This window comes from Echiichthys vipera, assembly GCF_963691815.1.
Source record: "Echiichthys vipera genome assembly, chromosome: 8".
In the NCBI taxonomy this organism is placed as follows: Eukaryota; Metazoa; Chordata; class Actinopteri; order Perciformes; family Trachinidae; genus Echiichthys; species Echiichthys vipera.
The window spans coordinates 24,966,852-24,982,028 of NC_139833.1; the positions used below are offsets into that span (position 1 = coordinate 24,966,852).

General features: G+C 44.2%; 1 protein-coding gene across 2 annotated transcripts; it reads left to right on the forward strand.

The window, feature by feature from the left end:
• Window positions 1–1,384: 1,384 nt before the first annotated feature.
• mtcl3a (MTCL family member 3a) lies at window positions 1,385–15,177 on the forward strand. Of its 2 annotated transcripts, XM_083917888.1 has the most exons (9): window positions 1,385–2,206; window positions 2,573–2,740; window positions 8,126–8,428; window positions 9,951–10,517; window positions 10,809–10,888; window positions 10,996–12,400; window positions 12,506–12,880; window positions 13,736–13,771; window positions 13,854–13,994. In XM_083917888.1, the coding sequence occupies exons 1-8, from the start codon at window positions 1,775–1,777 to the stop codon at window positions 13,763–13,765; spliced, it is 3,360 nt and encodes a 1,119-aa protein (XP_083774014.1). In that variant the 5' UTR covers window positions 1,385–1,774; the 3' UTR covers window positions 13,766–13,771; window positions 13,854–13,994. The 2 variants fall into 2 exon arrangements, with proteins under 2 accessions (XP_083774014.1, XP_083774013.1); XM_083917887.1 differs by lacking the exon at window positions 13,736–13,771 and having other exon boundaries at window positions 13,854–15,177.

A 15,177-nucleotide genomic window follows, 5' to 3' on the forward strand; every position in this document is an offset into this window, starting at 1 on the left:
TCCCTCATTTGTTTCCTGGTCACTATTCAAATTGTGTGGCCATTATTGCACACACACACACACACACACACACACACACACACACACACACACACACACACACACACACACACACACACACACACACACACACACACACACACACCAGACATTGACAATGTCCTTGGGTGGGTCATAAAAATCACGCCAGAAATGTGCTGATCCGTTTAACCAACGGACCTGACCACCAGGACGGGGGCGGAACCGGTCCACTTGTTTCATCCCACCGGTGGGATGTTTTACGTCACATAGCCACAGTATTAGGGCCAGCTGTGGGGAGAGAGAGGGGGGAAGCAGGGCTTTATTCCCGGTAATGAAAGCATCGTTTCAGCTGTCGGCTGCCACACTATTCCATCACAGACTGCAGCTACTTCGTCTGCTCTCTGGCTGTGTTTCTACATCCATCGCAATATTCAATATTAGAGCAAAGGAGGGTCTCTTCATCCCCATGGCACTAGCTTCGCGTGTCTTCAGACGGTGGAAGATGTGAGTCGTTTCAAGTTTGTTTCGAGGCTCAAGCGGAAACACTGACAAAAACCCTTCAACATCACTTAAGCTCGCGCGGTAACTATTATCTAGCCTACTTCCTGTCGCGAGAACCGAATAAAATGGTACTTTTTGTCAGGCCCAGGTTACAGACAGGCTACAGCCAGTCCACAGTGACTAGCTACTTGTGTTATCTCTCATATCAACATGAATACAATCCCACCCCTCGTCGCTTTCCTCGTGATAGTCATTCCCCTCTCATGCTTGGACAACGTTAGCAGAGAAAGGTGGGAGTTACTCCTTCTAGACTACGGGTGAGAAAAGAGGAAAGTAGGAAAACTCGCTTCTTTTCTCACTGGCAAGGTAAGACACTTACCGCTTACTTTGCGAGCGTAGTTGACATTTCGTGTAATAACTGTCGTGCTAAGTGGTGTGTTACCTCTAAAGGAGCGACGGTTAGCACCCTGCTGTTTTCTTTACACCACGGCTTAAATTGACTTGTTGCCATGGAGACGGCGCAAGGTGGTATCCTGCGACGTAATTAGAGCAGTCCGGTGTTGATGAATGGGCAGCTTCTGACAGCTATCTGACTCTAGGAAAATACACTCGTGGTCGCAGCGGGTAAAAATACTCCGCGGCTCTTACATCAGTGCGCTCCGTGATATTTTTGGGAGCTCCGTTAGCTGTCGGAGTTGTTACTGGGTGTCTGTCTTTGCCAGCCTTGGATTGTCGCCTACACCGGTTCTGTGCAGGGGGGGGGGGGACGACACAGCGTCCAGAGAGCTCAACATACACATGTAGGCTAAAAGAGAAACAGCGCAGGGGTACAGCAGTGAGGAAGTCATTGAGATAAAAGATATAAAAAAAACAGTAGGACAGCCTGCAGTGGGGACTGTGACACAAGAATGACGGGCTGACCTTGTCTCTGTGTGGATATGGAGGGGACCAGAGCGTCCAGTCCTGCCGCCTGTGAGAGCTCAGCCGTGGTTCCTGTCCTGGGCGCTGCTGCGCGGCCGGAGGGGGACGTGGCCGGGTTTGGATAACTCACGCTTTCAGAATGCGACCGGTCTCCACCTGAAAACCAGTTTGAATTTGGATATGGCCTTCGCTGAACTGTATCAAAAATGTTTTGAACTTATGCTTCTCAGAGCAGAAATGGATACTTACAGAATAGCTTGGTTATCAGCTGCTCGGGCTAACTTGTGTCATTAATTTCTGTTGTCTTATTTTATTTTAATGCGCTGGAGAAATGTGGAGTGCGTTTATGAACGGCTCGGGGCTGCAAAGTGGGGGCGGTGCTCGTGGGGGCTACGTCCCGTCTCAGGGATGGGAGTTTGTGCCGTGCTCCAGGGTGGATAGGACAGATAGAGGCAGGGGCAAAAGTCGCAGCCCGTCGAGGAGGATATCCTCTCCGCCCACTGTCTTCAGTCACATCTACGAGCCCCAGTTCGGTGCTTCATCGGGTGGAGGAGAAAGTGCACCAGGGGCACAGTTTGAGGTCCTCAGGGGACAAATGTGGCCAGGTCCCGAAGCCCAGCAGCAGCAGCAGCAGCAGCAGCAGCAAACACAACACACGCGGCTTAAAAAGAAATGCGAGGATCTGAAAAAGCGACACGTACAGGATAAGGAAGAATGGATGCGCGAGAAGGAATCATTGTTGAGAGAAGTAGCTGATATACAAGTGATTGGAAATACTACTAATTTACTACCCCCTGTGAAAATATATTTGTGTGCCTTTAGTGCGTTTTTGGCACATGCATGTTGCACCAGCAACCTGTTGCTTTGGAAAGATGTAGTTTGTCATTGTGCATGCGTTCACAGTGAATTTGTTGTGTTTTGTCGTGCAGTATCATCAGTATATTCCCAGAATCAGATCTAATCAAAATTTGATACAGGCTACATAATAACCCAGGATAAGTTTTTAGTAGAGGTTTCCTTCTTAGTTCTTCTCTGATTACTCTGTGACACTGTATATTATATACTATATGTTTCTAATATGCCAGCTCATTTGGTTGACAAGATTGCTCCCAACCGTGTTCCCATGCAGGGAGGGGAGAACAGGAGGATTCTGCTGGACTTGAAGACAGTTTTGGAGGAAGTGCAGGCGGAGGTGAAGAGAGAGGAGGAGAAGAGGAGCGAGCTCCAGCTGCAGTACACCAGAGACAGATGTGCCTGGGAGCTGGAGAAGGCTGAGCTCAAATGCAGGATTGCACAGGTAACTGAGGGAGGATGATGACAGTATCGTGTGGGGGGGATTTGGGGTAAAGATGGTATGCAAAAGCATCTGCAAACAAACAAGCAAATAATTAGTTGCAGAGTTTTAGATTAGATTAGAGTGTGTTAGAGCAATGTCAAGGATGCATTTATATATAGCTGTGCATGTCTGGTACGTGTGCTCGTGTGTGCAGATGCATGCGCAGTATGAGGACAGTTCAAACACAGTGTGACACTACTCTTTAACAGCAATGTCTAAGCCCAATACTGCCCATAAAGAATGCTTTATTGCAATTTGTATCTATGTTGTTTCTTGTGTGTATCGTTTTCCCATGTCTATGCATGCGTGTGCACGTCTGGCCTCCACTGGGTGTGAATTGTGATAGCCAAGTTTGCCACCCACATGACAGGGTGATAAGTCACCCTGGCATCCATCCAACTCAAGCCTCAGCTCAGACAAAAGATTTGCACTGAGGAGACAAATGTTATCCCTGCTCAGCCAGACACAGATGCCTAGCTTGGCTTTTAACAGCTACCTCTAAGAAGATGAAATATTAACCTATTGTTGCCTTAGGCAGCTCCTGCTAAATGTTTCGTGAAAGGGGCAGAAAATACTGACAGATCAAAGTTTGCATACCAGTGCCACGCTGTATCAGGCATTGCACAGAACACTTGAAGGACCATGCATGGCTATTCTTCAAAGCAATGTAGCTTTAGGGATTTAGCCTTTTTTCTGGTTATATCAGAAGATTGATATGGTTGCCCCAAAATAGAACTATAAACCTGATCAGAAAAAAAGGACTTTTAATTCTGTGATTCTGAGTTTGATTTCTTTGTGTGCTTTGTGTGTGTCAGTACTTATATCTCTATTTTGTTGTCATTTTACACTCACTCTATCTGCCAGTTGAGTCGATATGACTTATATCACTGACTTAAAACTTAAAAATGATTGGTCATGCATTCACCCGTCACACAGCTCTCCTTTGCTCTCAAAAGGACAACACCAGCGCTGACACGATGAGACAGGAATGCAACATAGTAACATAGTTTTTCCAGATCACAGATGGTTTAACTACCATACTGTCATTCACTCTGTGTGAGTAGATGGCACAATGTTACTGTTCAGCTCTTCTCTTTATCCTGCTGGCTCTGTGCCATCTCACCATGTGGTTGACAGAGAGCCTTATAAAAAAACAGTGACTTTTACTGTTCTATTTTGTGTTTGTAAAGCCCATTGTGGCAGTGGGAGAAAGAGGCTTAACGTTGGGCACACACACTCACAGACACACACACACACGCACACACACACACACACACACACACACACACACACACACACACACACACACACACACACACACACACACACACACACACACACACACACACACACACGTAAATGTGTATGTAATGCATCTATTTTAGAGGAAATTGAGTTGGGGAAGGGAAGTCGGACGGCAGAGATGTTTTGATGTTTTGTTTCGTCATATGTTTGCAAAGGGCTCAGGAGAGTCTGTGTGATTACTTGTGTGTTAACATTCAAAGTGTACAGTAATTTTGAATGGAATACGCACACACACACACACACACACACACACACACACACACACACACACACACACACACACACACACACACACACACACACACACACACACATTTCTATATTCATTGCACAAACAGACCAAGGGAAATGTGACTTGGAGTTAAGCCTTGCTGGGCGGGGTCAGCTCCATTGTAAGAGATGTTTTGTCTTGATGCCACATCCTGCCACAGTTTATAGTTTTTGGTATGTGTTTACCCATTTCTAATCTAGAATTTCTCATCATGCTCAAAATACATCAGGTCAGGTTTTCTGAAATAATTTTCAGCTCCGTAATCAAATTATAATTTTACTTTTTGGATTCTAACTACCTTGTGTCCCTCATTGGGCAGTTTAGAGTAAACGTTGTCACAGGTCTATAACCAAAGTTTGATCTTTAGTTTAGTAAAGTATGATTAAATGTGAAATGGCTGTTGAAATTGTATTTCTATAATCCATGTAATTTACTCTTTAATGGTTTAGACAGAGCACAAAAATGAGTAGCCCAATAATCAGACTGAATTGCTGTTTCACTTCACTTTATTTTATTATGTATTTATTTGACAGAGACAGTGAACAGCTTCTCAGGTGTAGCAGATTTAGCTATAAGCTATTTTACATCAATAGTCCCTGGGCAGGAAAACAGAGAATTACGTCTCTGTTAAGAAAATGAACACTGTTGTGTAAAACCACACTTAGAAAGACAGTATATCCACCGTACAACAACAATATCCAAATTTTAAAACAGTAAGACACATCTATCACTCAAAACAAAATGTGGGCGATGTAGAAATAGACAAGAATGCATGCAAATCAATGCAAGGGTGTCAGTAGAGCAATATGGGTGTAACTGCACTTCACTTAGAAGTGAAATGTGAACAATTTCAGCATGGGTGAGAAACTCCTCTGTCATTTTCCACATGTTGGCTTCACCCTACCAGTGCAGAGGAGATCCCAGTTTTAGCTCAGACAGAGAACGTAAGCAGGGTGTTAAAGACAAGAATGTAGAAGGTAATTGTTTGGTCAGTTTGAATGCTGACACTGATCACGCCCATAACAGTCCAGAAAAGCAAAGATTAGAAAAGTGATTGTAGCATTAGCATATATGTTTGAGAAGAACATTTACGTGAAATCACCTGCATGAGTCTTACAGTCAAAGAGGACTCAACTGAACTCTTTCTTACAGTTTGCTTTGATGCATTCCTAAGTATTGCACTGCTGGCTGGACAGCAAGCTTTTGCTCATTCATTATTGCACTTTGTAGAGAGATTTTTAAAGTGGTAGCCCACAATCAGAGGGAGGCGGTCAGAATACTGTAGAGGATTATCCAAGCAGCCAAGTGTATTATACAAACCTGAAGTTAGAGAATCGAACAAGTGGTGGACACTAAAGGACCTGGTCCAGTAAGTTGAAATTTTGAGGTCATTTTTAGTAATGTTGTGAGTGAAAGGGCAGTGAAGATGTCCTTATCTGTTCCTAAGCAGGAGAGTCTTCTTACATCCACATACTTAAGTGCCATGTAATAGCTTTATAAATTAAGTTTCATGTAGGAAATGTCCACATATTCCATATTTTTGCAACATTTTTAGCTGTGGTTCACCTAGTTTGCCTCACTTGGTTGGTCGAAAAATCAAGACCTGTCGCTACAAACAGATTAGCCAAATCAATTTGGCTTCCTTGAGACTTGGCTGGGAACAGTAGGGTCACTGGTTCAAGTCCCCAACCCCAACTGCTCAGGGCGCCGGTCACTGGCAGCCCCCTCGCTCTAACATCTCTCCTTAATCGCATGTATAGATCCTGTTTGTGCATGTGTGTATTTTGGGCCTGTGTGTGTGTGTAACATGATTAATAATAAGAGTGAAAAAATTCAATTTCCCCGTTGCGGGATCAATAAAGTAATTCTTCTTCTTCTTCTTAACATAGTTCTAGCTTATGCACAGTTACATGCTTGTTCTATTCTTGAGATATTAATTACACACCTTTCCCCACAGTAGACTATGGCTGTGAATGTTACTACTGTATGTTGTTTCCACATCCTTTTTGGGCACTTTTACCACTAAATACCGAGCATGCATCCAAGGTCCCAGGCAGAGGTCCTAGGCCGGATATTTCCTGGCATATTCTTCGCATGCCACTGATTTATGAAAGCTGCTGGCAGCTATGAGACATCTCACTCTGTCTCAGCAGCTAACTCCCCCTCCTCCTTTTACCTCGTCTGCCCACCTCCCCATGGAATGTGACATTGAACAAGGCTGTGTGTCCCTATTTATACTGGGTCACAGTGGTTACACAGTTACCTTTATATACCCTGGGTCATACAGTGACAGACAGGGTGTCCAAGGGTAGCAGGAGATGGCTGCTTGAGAGAGATTGTGTGCGTGCATGGGTGTGTTTTCCCTGAGCTGGCTGAAAAGATGTTGACCCGTGTCCCTGCTTGCATGTAAAGTTCCTCCAGAGTTTCCTTTTAAGAAGAAGTTTTCCTTTGCTGTCTCAATCAATAAAAAATGGTCTTCAGCTCATTAATTGGACTCTAACCCTCATATTTTTGCACTTTCATTATTTGTTTACGTTTAGAGTTTTTTAAAAAGACTGTGGACAGCGCCCATCAGCATCCATCTGTAATTGTGGAGAACTTTAAGAAGAGCCACAGGCAGACAGAAAGGGGTGACTTGTTTTTCTACACCATAATTTCATGACCCTAGGCCACAGGCAGAAATAGCACCATGACCGAGGCTTGAACGAAGGCTTTGGTCGCCGTCTGTGACTGAACACTGAAATAACACACTCAGGCATGCTCATATGAATTCTCTCCCTCTTTCTAGCGCACACACATGCATATGCTCAGGCGTTGTCTTGGGCTCTTTCCAGTTCCAAAGCCAACATCCCCCCCCCCCCTCTTTTTTTTTTACAAGCAACAAAAATGTACATATTTACCAGGGAATGCAGGGATCTATGTACTGAAACACACAAAGCCTCTATATCCGATAATCCTCTTGCGTTATCTTGTTGGTAGAGAACATTTCAGATTAGCTTCCAAACACCATCATCTAATCTAAAGCTAAAAATCAGACCACCAAGAATTAAATCTAAAGCCTTTTTTTTCTGGCAGTTACCTCTGAATTTCTCTTTGCAATGTTTTCCTATTCATTCTCAGTAAAGTGACAACATTTTTAGCTATAGCACAGGGAAATTCCCCAAGGAAATTCCCAGGGTATTTCACTTGAAAATGGCATTGAATAGGAGCACTCAGTAATATTCTCATTAAAACAAAAATGTCCAATTGAACGTAATAAAAATTGGCATTTTTGTAATGAATCCGTGTTGGCAAACCAGAGTATCATTTGACTAAGGCCACATGCATCCTCTGCAGACATATTTTGCTGTGTCTGAATCTGCCACATCCTGCACTGTATCCTGTGTTAGTGAAGTACCATAGAAAAAAGACTTGAACCCTGAACCCATGAACCCAGGTTAAGTCCTTACAGGATATTTTCATCTTTCAATCTTCTCTCTTTTCTTCCTCTTCCGTCCTCTGAACCCACTCACACTCATCCCTGTGGTGCATTATTCCCCCACTTCCTCCACCTTCTCTTCCTGCCACTCCTTCATTCTCTTAATTCCAATTTCTCTCACTCCTGCCTTGCTTGTCTCGTCATCCTCTTTCTCTCCAACCGTAATCTATCCATAATCACCACTGACTGTTTTCTCCACTCTCTCTCCCACTCTTTCGCTTTCCATCTCCCTGCTCCCTTTTCTCTCCTCCTCTGTGCCCTCTGCACTCCCTGTCTGTTTCCTTCTCTTCAGTTGGAGGCTAGAGAGGGTGCTGGGTTGATCGGTGGAGGGGTCCAGTCGGCAGCAGGTCCGGGCTCTGTAGCGTCACAGAGTGCTCGGGAGCCGCACGGCGAGACATCAACGCTCCGCCGGGAGAGGGAAGAGCAGCGGAGGCTCCTGGCGGACACACACTCCGCAGCCATGGACCTGCGCTGTCGCCTGGAGCACAATGAGAGGGACTGGTTAAGGGAAAAAGCCGAGTTGCTGGAGAGGTTCGATGTGGAGAGGAGGGAGTGGGAGTGCCAGCTAAAGGATATGCAGAAGAAAATAGAAGAGGTAAGGTGCTCTGACTGTGTCTTAATGAGAATAGTTCTGCATTTTGTTTTGGTTTCATTATTTGGTTTGGGGTTAAGGTTGGATTCAGGTAAAAGTAAGGCAAGTGGTAAAGGAAAATCTTCAAAAGTATGTAATACAATTTCAAAACTTACAAATCTTCTCTCCAATTTTTGTGCATGATACATGCTTCCTATGCACTGAGCAGCCTACAGTGTGAAGCACTTCCCTCCTACACATCCTGTTCACCATCAACACTGTCAAAACAATATCCCCGATCAGTGCAGCTGCAGAGTATGAGGAAAGGAAGGTGTGGAAGGAGGAGGGTGAGGGTGCTGCTATTTCTCTGATCTCCCTCTCCTGAGTCAGAAGCAGTGATTGAGACAGGCTATGACCTGGAGTGATGTAGGCAGAGAAGCTAGCATACAACAGAAAGACATTTATCAGTGTCCAAAACAGAAAAGTCATTTATAGTTGTCTTTGGTTAATAGAAAATGCTTTCGTATTGCACCCTGTGGATTCAATTATTCATGCATTTTTTAAAAATAAAAAATTGAATGAATGAACAAATAATTACCATTTTTCCTTCACTGTTTGTGTTTTGAAAATATTTCTGACCATGTCAGTTTGAGCTTATTAATATCCAATCTAGTTTAATTGTGCTATGGGAATTTGAGAAATAGAGCTAAAACAAGTAGTCAATAAACCAGTAGACTGACCAAGAAGTGATTAGCAACAATTTTGCTAGTTTCTCAAATGTGATGATATATCCTGCAACATGACAGTAAATTGTCTTGTCTTAAATTACTCTAAATATCTCTTGGTTTTGATTTAGTTGTTTTGACAAATCAAGTAATCTGAAGACCTCACCTTGAGCTCTAGACTCTTGTTATTATTTTGGTAAAACAAATGATCAATCAACTAATCAACCAAGTATTCAACAGATTAATGTGTAATGTAATTAAATGTTAGGTGCTGCCCTAATGAGAAAGTTGAACTTTTGGGATAAAGTGGTGAAGTTGGATGAGAATTGTGTGGTGAGTGACAAAGCATGAGTCAAATCGGACATGCCCAGAGGAACAGATTAGTGTTTTTAATGAGGGAAGCCATACAAAATTAGTGGGACAGAACGCAAAGGCACTGGAACAATCTGCTATGAAAAGAACATGTGGCTCTCATTTGCCCTTCCGAGACCAGAAAATGAGAGAGGAAAACAGCAGAGGAATAAAGCAGGCTACGAAGCACTAGTTCCATCTAGACATTGCGTGATGGGAAGGGAGCCCAGTCAACATGAAATACTTATTTTGGGATTCCATGGTTAGAGGCCAGAGGTTATCCAATTTTATTTTGAGGCAATTCTTTGAATGTTTTATATTTATTTTCTAAATCCTCTGCGGTCCAAATATGTTGATTAGATTCCTCTTTAAATAATACATTTGAAATGACAAAAGGTCAATGTTAGTTTCATTTAACATAAGACTAATGCAGTGTGGCTTATGTTCTTAATTCTTCTTCCTATTTCTAGCTGTACTGTGACGTGAAGGACAAGCGAGAAGGGACCGGGCTGGATAGCGGGAGGAAGGATGGCGGTGATGTCGTACACAGTCTCAGCATACGCTCAACCAGTACGGGCTCCAGTCTGCTCAGTGACAACGAGCCACTTAGCAGCAGCAGTCCTTCAGAACTAATCAGGCATCCACATTTACCTGCTTTTGATCAAAACAGAAGCATCAGCGGCGGGGATTTCTTTGTCAGAGATGGTCGCCACGCCACCTACTTCCAAGCAGACCGCCTGTGTGAATTTGAGGTTGGTGATCAGTTCGTTCACAATGACCATTTACAACCTGAGCTGGTGGATGAGTTAAGATCCAGAGGCATTTGGCAGCAAGACTCAGTCACTGATGGAAAGGAAGTTGTGGATTTAAAAGAGGTGGATGCTGTGTTTCATGGAGCGCTTGGATGTGGGACGCCACAGAAAAATGCCTCCAACAGCGATGAAAACAATGTCCATGTTAGTCCTGAAGAAAGTCTTCTTTGGGCAGAGCTGAGTTACGGCAGCGGAAAGAAGAAGAACACCACTGCTCTCAATGCCGTGAGTATTTCAGACAATTCTTCTGTTTGTTAAAAACGTTGTGTACACAGACACATTGGTGTGGTGGTCATCACTTGCCTTGTTATTGCTTTTTGCTCTGCTGACACAAACTGGTTTGATCATCAGTGCCCCTGTACTCCTCCTGAATACCCTTCTTTTTCATTCCTTGGTACATAATCCTCTTTATCTACCTCCATCATCAATTTGAAGTTTTATTTGTACAGTACTTGAACAATACACAGTATCCAGCTTGTCTAATTGTATCTCTGTCTCCCCATCTCTGTGTCTCAGGCTCTGAAGGAGATAGCCCGTGTAAGTGAGGAGCTTTGTAGCTACCAGGATGAGATCAGAAAGAAGAAGAGCGATAAGAGGTAAATAAATCCCCTTTGCTATGTTAACTCCCTGACATCAACATGGAACTATGATAATCACTATCATACTATAAAATGAATGCATTTTGTTGTTTTATTCCCTTCAGGAATCAATTTGAATCCCTGTGCCTATCTCAGGAGAACGAGATGTTCTTTAGCCATGATAAAACCCGACTGGAGGTGGATGAAGCTTCCTGCGACCTCAGCCAGATTTATAATGACCTTCGGGCTTTGGGGAGAGAAAACTGGATCACCCTGTCACCAGATAACACCTGGCGGGCTAACAGAGGGCCAAACAAATCCTGGAGAGCAGACACTGCTGATCCAGACAGCTACAGAGAAACACAGACGAGCCCTGGACTACCCTCTGAGATTAATGCAGAAGGTCCACCCATCCCTCCCCGCACATCCTCCTGGAGTCTGAGCTCCCCCACCCATCCAGACACAGAACTGCACATCCCAGAATCCCCCATGACGACATTGAGGAAGTGCCATAGCCCCTGTATCCTCGGGGACAAAAAGTGCAGCAGCCCATCTATTGTCAGGAAGTTTGAGGCCATGCTGCAAGAAAATGAAGGAAAAGTTTTAATAGATGGTGTTATAGCATCATGCTCTGTACCTGCTAACTCTGAATGTAATATGGGCTGTTGCCACAACCGCTGGTCCTGTGATGCAAGCAAGTTCACGAGCAGTAAGCCGTCGACATACGGGACTGTGCAGAAAAGCTTCTCCGAAGTCAACATATTGACTGCTGGAAAAGGCTTGCGTTCAGATTTCTGCCCTGGTGTAAAGAACTTAAAAAGCCCAGAGGTAAGAATGCCTCAGACTGTCAAAGAATTGCCTTTAGATTTGCTCTTGTCATCTCTTGAAATACCACCTGCCGACCTCAACCTCCAGGGCTCCAGAAGAAACATAATGCTGGAACAAAAAACGGCTGAGTTCAACAGAACTTTGTTTCAGGCCGAGATGGGCCGTGGCGCGGAGAAACAAGACACTTTTACAGTAACAGATGCCTCCTCTGTCAGCTGCCAGCCAGTCCTTTCACCAACCCGTGCATCAGAGATTTTACCTCCCAGGGAGACAACATTTCAGCCCCTTTGTACTGATGACACTGCTAGCATCATGGGTGTCTATCCTGAAGTCACATTATCTCTCTCCACCTCAAATTTCACAATTCAGAACCCAAAAGACCAACCAAGGCGAATGAGATGCGGTCCAGATGGTCAAGAGGTCAGAATGAAACAAGAATCAGCTTTCGATCTTTCCTCTGAACAGCCTCAGATTGGACTCAGGGAGGCAACAACAATAACCTCTCAGAGTCCTGCACACCAGTCTGAGGTCAAGCACAAAGTTCAGACAGCCAGCAGTCCTTCCAGGAAAACACGCAGAGTGGCCACAGAGCCTCTCTTTTATGAGCCTCTCTTTCCTGCAAATACCCAGCCAGGTCAGAATGTGGATGGTTCAAGCTCCAAGAATGAGAATCCCCATGGAGCCAAGTCTCAGTCAGCCAGGGTGGGTGTCTCACTCCAGCAGCCGTCTGCTGAGAACAAACAAAGACAGATGATGCAGCCAGAGCACCAGGCACAGCTAAAACATGTGTCTGTTCTTCCTCCTCAGTTGGACTCCACCAGACCTGGGCCTCGAATGATGAATGACCATCCCTGGAAGGCACTCACTCTGGCTGCATACCCACGACCGGAGGGATCCCGGTCCAACTACGGGGCAGTAGAAAGGATTCTGAAGAATTATGAGAGTGCAGCCCGGGCTAAACAGAACCATAGCCAACCAGATGAGATGTCTTCAAGTCCTAACATCAGTGTCCGGCAGCAGGAGAACATCACAGAACTGGACATACTAGACATGGACCCTCCGGCCTTACCTCCCACTCTGAGACACACGCAGACTTCACACACCTCGCAGACGCACAGCTCACATGCACAGCTCAGAAGCCACAGTGCCATGGGTGTGAAAGAGGTACATCTAACAGTGCAGGTGGGTAGAAACATACAGTCAATATTCACACTTTCACATGTCAGACCTTGCCACTCAGCAGGTGTGCTATTCAATGTAGAGATGTTAACATTTAGAGGCATTCTCTTGGAATAAAATATGTAAGTCTGCACTTTGTTTTGACTGAAATACAACAAAGTCAAACTATAATTTCATCCAATTACATCAGCGAACCTGGGTGAACTCGCACATTTCATTCTGTTCCATTCCACTCTGAAACACTAAGCAATTGCCCTTGACTGAGTACAGCTCCAGTGGGAATGTTGTTTATTTCTGGTATGTGCTAAGAGACAGAAGCAGGCCAGAGCCTCCTTTATAATCTGGGCATCTGGGCTATTCCTTTGCTTAAAGGCTCCTAACAAAAGCAAATGGCGGCGTGGCATATAAAGTACTTGGCAGGAGGTCCATCACCCTCAACAACTTGTCTTTCATCTTCCAGTCCTTCCATGGGGCCTCATAGTGGAAGCGTTTTCCTGGCCTTCGTGTAGTAATTTCAGAAGTATCTGCAAGAAGCCAGCTGACTAAATGCCCTTGGCAGAGCAAGGAAATGAGAAAGCTGAAGTGATTACGCCGCTTTAAAGTCATGCAAATGTTAACAAAATCTTGGGAGCGATTATCAAGGCAATTTCATTTAATCTCATGAAAAGAATGTAATAATAGGCACAACTTCAGTTTAACCTCAACCGAGGAGCACTGTCCAAACTAAACTGCCCAAGATCCTAAAGAACTGTTAAGTGGCAGCAGAGCCACAGGTATTCCGCTTCTCGGGGGAGCTACTTTTGTGACCTCTCCACATGAGCATGTTCCTCTTTGAAATATGCCTGTCATTTCCCCCAGGGTCAAGAAGACTTCAGATGGAACACGTGACAAAATGTAAAGTATTGGAGTGTGTGAATTTAATTGTTAATAGAACGGTGTGATAATCCTAAATGGTAATTCATTTGTTTCTCCGCAGGAGAACCAAGAGACTTGTGTCTCTTCCTCCGTCCAGAAGAACTTCTCAAGGCCTACCCGTCCAGCCAACCGACGCCTCCCATCCCGATGGGCCAGCCGCTCCTCCACTTCCTCCTCCTCCACCTCCTCATCTCCCTCTACCACCCCTGTTGTGCCTGTGTCCTTCCCCCTCCAGAAACACAGTTCGTCCTTTACCTACTCACACGCCTTTCACATGGAGACGGTCATTATTTGACCTCCTCCTCACCGTATGATTGAACCAACAAGCCTTCAGTGATAACCTCTGAACACTGAATGTTCCTTGTCATTACTAATGTACATACCAAACTCAGACTGCTTCTCCACTCCCACAGACTCAGTCAAGTGCTTTAGTTGTGAGTTCACCAACTCACCTTTAGAATTAATGTGGCATCCAGAGGAGCCTAACTGACCAAGGAAGGCAAGAAAAGGATCTGAAGCAGCTTCACTTATTCAGCCGTATGCTCCGCCTGCCAGGCACTGTGGGTAGCCTCAGAGCATTGTGTAAACATCACATCCAACGTGTCATTCATTCATGCCAACCATCTGAATGGATGTCCTATGCTCAGGTCTGGATTCTAGCCTTGGCTAGTGTAGCCTTGCAGATTTACCAAGAACAGACCCTCCACTACTCCTTCTCCTTCTGTATTCACACCTTAAAAGTGACGCTTGCTCATATTCAAATGATCCAAAAAACTTCCAGCCAAATGAAATCCAGAATGATGTATTTAATATGTACTGTATTTTATATATTGTGTGCAACATGTTTTGTGTGCTTTTTGCACAAAATGTGATGGTACATGCATAATATGCAGCATTGTGGTGGATTGTGAGATAAAGGCAGTGGAGCAGCATCACTCTGTGTGCTGAATACAGTGGTGTTGGTTTCTGCCTTCTTGAATACAGTACATGCCTGGACTGTACCTTGCCTGTGACTAAAACATTTTGCTTTACAGAAATGACTGGCGTTACATTTTTCATGATTACAATAACGCAAAAATGTGAATGTGAGTTCCTTTTTTGTTTTAAATAACTTTGTACCAAAGGCTGGTTTCTTTATATGCATTTTCCTGATTTCAGAATTACATGCATTGTTTGTAATGGCATTTTATTTTTGCTTTCCTATTGTGGATGTTTTCCAATCAAAATGTATGTTAAACATCAATCATGGGAGCCTGCTTTTGTGCATAACATAAACAAGGATGCTTATGAAAAATAGATTAAAACGCCTTTTTTCTACTTTTACTAATTCTGAATGGCCAAATATCAGGACATTACTCCGCTGAGTAGTACAGTTTTTTGGGTCA